The sequence below is a fragment of the Lactuca saligna genome, chromosome 9 (genome assembly GCF_052625555.1).
Source record: "Lactuca saligna cultivar CGN05327 chromosome 9, ASM5262555v1, whole genome shotgun sequence".
Lineage (NCBI taxonomy): Eukaryota > Viridiplantae > Streptophyta > Magnoliopsida > Asterales > Asteraceae > Lactuca > Lactuca saligna.
In genome coordinates, this window is record NC_136425.1 from 102,936,335 (window position 1) to 102,944,379 (window position 8,045).

General features: G+C 36.9%; 2 protein-coding genes across 2 annotated transcripts; one reads left to right on the plus strand and one right to left on the minus strand.

Moving 5' to 3' along the window:
* Positions 1 to 4,708: 4,708 nt before the first annotated feature.
* LOC145018707 (uncharacterized) lies at positions 4,709 to 6,224 on the plus strand. The gene has a single exon (XM_078976564.1). It carries the CDS (start codon positions 4,884 to 4,886, stop codon positions 5,949 to 5,951), a length of 1,068 nt encoding a protein of 355 aa, XP_078832690.1. The 5' UTR covers positions 4,709 to 4,883; the 3' UTR covers positions 5,952 to 6,224.
* LOC145018708 (NADH dehydrogenase [ubiquinone] iron-sulfur protein 4, mitochondrial-like) lies at positions 6,061 to 7,811 on the minus strand. The gene is made up of 5 exons (XM_078976565.1): positions 7,577 to 7,811; positions 7,013 to 7,101; positions 6,791 to 6,920; positions 6,492 to 6,521; positions 6,061 to 6,228 (listed from the first exon to the last, which is right to left on the minus strand). Exons 1-5 carry the CDS (start codon positions 7,748 to 7,750, stop codon positions 6,169 to 6,171), a joined length of 483 nt encoding a protein of 160 aa, XP_078832691.1. The 5' UTR covers positions 7,751 to 7,811; the 3' UTR covers positions 6,061 to 6,168.
* Positions 7,812 to 8,045: the final 234 nt, after the last annotated feature.

The following is an 8,045-nucleotide window of genomic DNA, read 5'->3' on the forward strand; positions in this document are numbered from 1 at the left end:
AAGTAACAAACTCATTTGTGTCCCATTTCAAACTCATGATCTATATCCTATTCTTTGAATTTCGGGATGAAATTCCCTCTAACGGGGGGATAATGTAACAACCCGAAATTTGTTCGTCGCCAAAACCCGTTCTACCCGAAAAGTCGCCGTTATCAAATTTGTTCTGTTTTTCTCTTTTGGGTTAATTATTTAAACTTATATGTTTATTTTATTTTAATGAGTGTCTAAATCACTCAGGAACTTATGTTATTAACCCAAAATCATTATTTTCATAAGTTTTAGAAATGTCCCCGCCGGGTGACGGAAACTTAATCTGGTGCGACCAAAAGCCGCGTTTAACGTCGGTATCGGGTAGAATTCCACCGCGTACAAGTTTTAAGACCTATATAAACGTGTTTTAGCATCCATTTGAAGCTTTTTCCTTCTATCTCTACTCTCTCTCTAACCTCTCTCCTAAATCCAAGTTTAAGGGTCCAAAACTCAAATTTAGGGCTTCAAATCTCTAAGGTACTTTCCTTAGCTTGTATTGTAACCTTCTTAGCCTTCAAATTCGAGTTCAAAGCATGATTTGTGACCACATTCATGAGTTTACGGCCATGGAGCATTCATGGGCAGTAAACTCACAATAAGTGGGTTTTTGAGCCCTTAAACCCCTCCTTGACAAGTTTGGGACTTAGATATGGCTAAATGGCTTCAAGATATGGACTCTAAGCAATTAAAACATGAACTTTGTGAAGTTTGAAGGAGTTTACGGCCAAGGATCATTCTTGGGCCGTAAACTCATTAAACTAGGGTTTTCATGCCCTTAAACCCTTCCAAACCACTCATATGTCTTAGTTATGAATTATAGAACACAGATCTTTGCATTTGGACACATGAAACATCAATTTTTGGGGGACCTACATGAGTTTACGGCCAAGGCTTGTGCTTGGGCCGTAAACTCCATGAAAAATGGTGCAAATCCAATTCTAGGGTGTTTGAAAGCCATCCAACACCACTAAAAGCCTTGGAATAAATCAAAGAACCAACCAAAAATAGTTTTAAGGCTTTACAAACATCAAAACCCCACATTTGAGAGTTTACGGCCATAGAACATGTCCCATGGCCGTAAACTCATAAAAGGGTGTCAAATGGTGCCCTAAACTCATTTCTAGGCTTGTGGGAATTTTTAGAATCACATGTGATTGATTTTAACTCCTTAAAAACACTAAATCTTGGAGATTTGAGAGTTTACGGCCAAAGACCCCATGCCTAGGCCGTAAACTCCTTTATGTATTGTAAATGATGTTTTTAATTCAATCCAAGCCTTAAGAAAAATTAATCCAAGCATTTCCAAGTGTCCATATCCATTTATGACCCAAATTTGCACCATAAACCACCCTACCATGAGTTTACGGCCGTAAACTCATGGGGAATGGAGTTTTTGGACCAAAAACTCTTGTATAAGTTTATTCATGGGGAATAAACTCAAGTCCCAAGTCCCTCGCATCATTACATGTCCTTAAACGCCACCCGGGTCCCTCCAAACACTTATATCGGAGTGTTTTCGCGACTTGAAGTAAATTGTCCCTATCCAGCAATCAATCTAAGTCCTAATTAGATACAAATGTGTATCTTTACATCCTAATTAGGAACCTCGTGTGTTTACAAGCCCCGGATCAACTCTTAGCATCCAAACCGTCACATATCTCGTCCGGTGAGTTCATACCCCTACGGCTTTTTCACTGTTTTCAATGTTTTCAGGGGGGAATACAAGCAAACTATAAATGTTTTCAAATCATAACATTGATATGTTTCAAACAATATCTGACAAACTTATAAACTCTTTTACTCCTTATGTATTATGCTGAGCATAAGGAATGATTTATCAATTACAACTAAATGAATTTTAGTTAAGGAAACAATCAAACTAATCAAATTATTACGGGAATAATTTGGGGGTCTTTACTATTCTTTCTATCATATGCTGATGTCTATATAAAGTTATTAGATAAACTATATCTGATTTAGTTTATCTCCGTATCATTTGAATGTATTGTCAGATAATTTCATTGTATGTATCTATATTTACTGTACTATGTTTCATAATCCTCTGTATGTCGTTATCGTATGAAAAACCTGTGAATAGCTTAGTACTAGTTTGTGAGATAGTCACTACCCTTTATGGATGATCAGTAAATCCTCCCCGAAAGTGTAACTAGAGTCTCCTGGAGGGAGAGCGCGGAATTTGTGAATAGATCTATTTGGGACTGACAATCCCACACCTTAACTGCTAGCTACTGTTAGGCGGGCACGCCTGGGGTGACAAATTTCTGGATATCGTTTCGACGTCTGACAAACGTCAAGGAGGTCACGTTGTCGTATTAGCATGGTTACCCGACTCACAACATGTATTAATATTAGTTTATTCACAGTTTGGGTTTTAGAATCTATATCTCTTTCGGGATAGTGATCCCATGGTCTTTATCTATATCTCTTTCGGGATAGTGATCCCATGGTTTTATATCTTTATCTCTTTCGGGATAGTGATCCCATGGTTTTATATCTTTATCTTATACGGGATAGTGATCCCATGGTTTTGTAACTATATCTTATACGGGATAGTGATCCCATGGTCTATATCTATATCTTATACGGGATAGTGATCCCATGGTTTTATATCTTTATCTTATACGGGATAGTGATCCCATGGTTTTGTATCTATATCTTATACAGGATAATGATCCCATGGTTTTGTATCTATATCTTATATGGGATAGTGATCCCATGGTTTTGTATCTATATCTTATACGGGATAATGATCCCATGGTTTTGTATATATATTAAGTACGGGATGATAATCCCATAGTCTAAATCTATATCTTGTCCGGGATAGTGATCCCATGGTTTGCAAATCTATGGTTCCATATATATCAAATTATCTCGTGTCTAGTCCGGGATGGTAATCTCATGATCTTAAATCTATACTTTCATATGTGTCAAACTATATTATATTTCTTTCGGGATAGTGATCCCAAGATTTTCATCATATAGTTTTGTGTATTAAACTATACTTTGTGATATACAACTGATCTTATAATTAGGAAAATATGGGATTTTCCTGGGGTAAAACACAACACATAATTGAATTGGTAACAAATGATAACTAAACCAACTTCACATAAGAAAATATGGGATTTTCTTGGATAACAAATCTTTTCGGAAATTAAAGGAAACCGATACATTTTCATAAAACAAAACCGCTTATGAACTCACCAGTTTTATGCTGATTTTCAAAATGCTTGTATTCTCAGGTCCAAGTTAGACAGGTACCCGGTGATCTCTTTTGATGAAGACGGAGCGCTTGGAAGACTCGTCTCAACTTTTGTTAATATGATGCATATGTATATCTTGTATAACTTTACTTTTGAAACAGATGTAAACTTTCATATATATGTAATGTAATGGTTGTTTACTGTGATTACTATGTACATTGGATTTGATACACAACGTGGTAGTCCATCCCGGAAATGTTTCCGCCTTTGATTTTCGGGGTGTGACAATTCAACTGCTTACAAACTGAAGTCTTCAACTCTGTTTACAAAGGGGGAGATTGTAAGGATAGTTTGGTTGTAAAGAGTCGAAGTCTTATATGTACTCTTCGTATGTTCTGTTATCTATTTTACCAAGGCATATTATTCGAAGCTTATGTGCTAGTCCTTAGTATATTTTTTGTACGCTTTTATTCTCCTATAAATTGGAGTCTTTACTAGAGTTACATAAGATTTTTTACAGTCTTGTCTACTTTTGCACTCTGTAAACCTAAAGTGTAATATTGAGCTGAATCAAGATCTTATTTACATCGGTGTTCAGTCTTACATACATTTCTGATTTCAAACTCTGATTAATATTCAAACTCGATTCTTAGATTCTACACTAAGTCATTATCCCGAATTCTTTTGACAAGTTTCTCTATTTGTTTGTTCTACCCTCTCAAGTATCAGTGAACCCATTTCACTTCAATATTTTTGTCTAAAAAACCAAAACCAAATTTTAAATAAATAATAATAATAAAATAAAATAATTTCTATTACCCACGGAAACTAATTTGTTCCATCATTCAATTTTCTTTCTCAATCTTTCGATGTTTGCTTCAATCATCAACAAATTAGTCAAGGATATCACCTATAAAATACATTTCCATTCTAAAGTAATTAATTTACTATACAAAAAATGTCTATACTCTCATTCATGTTTACAATTTCATTCGTTTTAATTTACAATAGGATCATGACGACAAGTGGAATGGAAAGTGGAAATATAAATCACTTTTCAAATAACTAACCATATACAATGTTTGTTTGGGTCTTCCATTTTGGTTCTTTTTTAATTTTTGGTTTCTTCAAATACCAAAAACTAAATCACATTTCATTATCTATTTATTTTATGATTTTGTTTGTCTTTTCACAATCAAAATTGGTATGAGATTATATCCAAGATGGATATACAAATGTTAACAAAAAAAAATTAGTAAAAAGTTAGATTTCCTTTTTTTTTGAAAGTATTGACAAAATGCATGTACGGAGTTAATGAAGAAACATTAAAGTGGTGGTGTTGTAATCTGGTTGGATGGATGCGATGAGAGTGTAATTTATGTAACCGAAGGAAAAGAAGAGTAAGAGTGAGAGTATGAAGGCATGTGTAAGTTTTAGAAAACACGTACCCACATTACATTTCCAAGTGTCACCTTCTCCTTTTCTCTTTTATTTATGTTGCCTTAATCCTATTGGCCTACCTTCACCCTTAAAGAAAACAAACCCTCCATTCATTCCTTCACATCCTCACCATTCACCAACCAAATCAAAACTCAAAACTCCAAAATCAAACCCACCGGAAAAAAAAAAATGTTGCAGACATTGAATCCTTACAACTCCACCGCCAAAACCGCCCAAATCATGGCCAGGTACCGGCCAATAGCACCGAGACCGAATGGCGGCGGCGGTGGTGGATGTGAGGCGGAGGGATCGGGATCTGGTTCTGGTTCTGGTTCAGTTTCTGGGTCCTCCTCATCGCCGACGGCAATGTCTCCGACCATCCGGCAGTCTCCTTACCTGAGAAACATCTGGCCTCATTTGCAGTCAAGGCCGACGAGAACCAGGAAGAGAGGGCGGACGTCGCTTGGACCACCGCCGCCGCCTGCTTTCAAAAGACCGAGGGCTCTCCTCCAAGGGCTTGCTCCTGCACCGACCACCCCTAGAAGCCTATCAATTCAAGGGTTTGCTCCGATTCCGAATTTTCCGACCACCCACCCCACCCTCGTCACCCTCCCTCTCCTCCCTTGTTCTTCACCCCACCACCACCACAACATGCAGCAACCAAATGTCATCGACCTCAACACGGCGGCGGAAATCCCAGAAGAGAAAGACCTCCTCGCACAATTACAAAAACCCACCACAAACATCATCTCCCCAAGGCCAATCCGACTCATCTCCTCCACCGTCAGTATCAAAACCATAAAAAACGACACCGGGTTTCCGTCTCCGTCTCCGTCGCCGCCGTCGACCGGACTAAAAAAAGCAGAGGAAGTGGAGAAAGAATTGGAATCAGAGGTGTTCCCAGCCTTCGTCTCCGACTCCAACCACAAAGTCCGGCTAGTGAACTCAGCCTACAAGGAGATGGTAGGGCAACCGGAGTGCCCGTGGCTCGACTCCGTCATGACCGGCAGCGATACATGCAAGAGCATCTGCGGCGAGGTGGTGCTTAATTTGACGGATTCCGATGGTCGGAATCGAATTTCAATTTCGTCAGGTGGGTTTTCGTGTTGGGCGAGGATCGAATGGGGAGTGAATGGGAAGAAGAATTCGGTGAATGCTTTTGGTGATGCGAAAAGGTTAACATGTGAATCAAAGGACTATGCATTCGCATGGAGGTTCAAACTCAAAGCTTCGGAGTCTGAAAGAGACTTGATATAGTCAAAGTCAAAGGACAGTATCTATGTAGGGTGTATATTATATTATATTATATTAGATTATAAAAAGTAGATATATATTATATATTATAAATTATAATTATATTAGAGGATGATGATAAATACTTTTTTGTTACATCAAAAAGGGTACAGCTTTTATTTTTCTCGATAGTTTTTTATTTCAGAAAGCCTGAAAGTAGTAGCTAGAAATATGAGGAGTTCTAATTTTGGTCCATTTTTGGTGGCCCTTTCCATTTGAAATTGTCTGCATATGCTTTAGCCTGCAGTGAGAGAAAGAGAAGATCGAAAAAGAAGTCAGCTACAGCTATCATCCAATCTATGCAATAAAAAAAAATGATTTCTAGCTAAAAACTTATTTTTGGTTTTTGGGCTTTTCTTTGAAGTCGAAATTCTTGAAAACATGAAAAAACACGTTACTTTTTTTAAATACCAAACATCTAAAAGCAAAAAACGTTTTAGAAATTTATGTATAACAATTTAACTAATCATAATTTTAAAAAAGAAATTGATTTTGCAATATCACCTTGATTACGGGAGTGTGATGCTTCTTGACCTGTATAAACGATACAAGATATGTCAGCGTTGTATGTTCATTTTCTCTTATAATACTTTCACAAATCTACAGAATCATTAAAATTGACATTGCTATGATTGGATGGAATTTTCAAAGTATAATGTAACAAAACAGAAATGAAAGTAGGATTGAATAATAAACATATCAACAAAAGTAAATTGTTATTTTTTACATTTATCAACCAATTATACTCTTTTATATTTTTCTGTTTTGAGTAAAAGAAGAATGATAAGAGCATATATATATACCACATATTCCCAGCCATGCTTCTCTGCAAATGCCTTGGCTGCCTCTTCACTTTCAAAACTGAGTCCCGCTTCACCAACATTAGCATACGGGTCTCCAGTCGATGTCCACCCCATTAATGGATTCTCCCACCTAAAATAGGGTTTAGGGTTTAATTAAAGTCATATATCAAGAATTATAGGTGAATTAGAATAGGAGAGATATCCATATTCTTAAATACATACTTCTGTGTTGATAAAAAATTGATTTTCCACTTTCCGACTTTGCCAGAGCCTTGTTGAGATGCAGTTCGCGCAGGTGAATAAATCAAGACCTGAAATGCATAATTAAAAAGTTCAAGCAGTTTAGGGAAGTTTGAAGCGGATCTTAAGATGAGAATGAAGAATTTAACATAAAAAAATTCTGTGAATTTAACTGTTTGGAGCGTAACAAATGATTAGGATTTGACATGGTTGTTAGATGAGAATGAAGAATACTAATCAGGGCGCATTACCAATTTGACAAACAGATGCCTAATCCGACAAAAAATCCCTTCCAAAATTTGCAAAATACAAAATATCTGTCACAAATAGTTCTACGTTGATGTAATTTTGCTATTGTAAGGCCTCAAATTGAATAAATCTTCACGGATTTTCGATTTATGATTATATCAATCACATAACTCTCAATTGAGCGAAGAGTAGTAAGTATATGATGCCTATATCTACAGGTAAACATGTTCTGAGTAAAAAGGTATGATAAATTGAGTGCAATTCTAATAATTAAAACGAAGGTGATAACGAACAGACCCTTCGCCGAAGCTGTTCTTCAGGGATGCCGGAGATGATTCCAACTTCACCGGGTTTGACTTCCACCAAAGCATCAGACATGCAAGATCTCCTCCCCAACGCCGCAGCAACCACCGATCCATGATCCCACCGGCACCGGGCACCTCCGAAACCACGTCGTAGTATGTTCGCCATTTCCTGCCTGGGATTTTTTTTTTTCCTTTTTTTTTTTGGTTGCAAACTGTCAACTTTGATGGAAAGTTCTAGTGTATATTCATATCGTTGGGCTCAATTCTTGGGCTCTGTATTGTCTTTTTTTTTGGGACCGATCCATGACATGATCAATCGACCACTCACATCAAAAGCAGTACTTATTTAGTGTCTTGTTTCAATACAAATTTTTGAGGGTTACATTATATTTATGTGTATAAGCTCAATATATATATATATTTTTTGGTTGTTAATTTTGTACATGTGCAACATCCGTTTT

What these genes read in the sequence shown, in the direction of transcription:
- LOC145018708 (XM_078976565.1), bottom strand. Translation starts at nt 7,750, where the DNA reads ATGGCGAACATACTACGACGTGGTTTCGGAGGTGCCCGGTGCCGGTGG. An exon ending in AATTTTTTATCAACACAGAA is followed by an intron (nt 6,921 to 7,012) that starts GTATGTATTTAA and finishes ACCCTATTTTAG; the next exon opens with GTGGGAGAATCCATTAATGG. An exon ending in ATCACACTCCCGTAATCAAG is followed by an intron (nt 6,229 to 6,491) that starts GTGATATTGCAA and finishes CTCTCACTGCAG; the next exon opens with GCTAAAGCATATGCAGACAA.
- LOC145018707 (XM_078976564.1), top strand. Translation starts at nt 4,884, where the DNA reads ATGTTGCAGACATTGAATCCTTACAACTCCACCGCCAAAACCGCCCAA.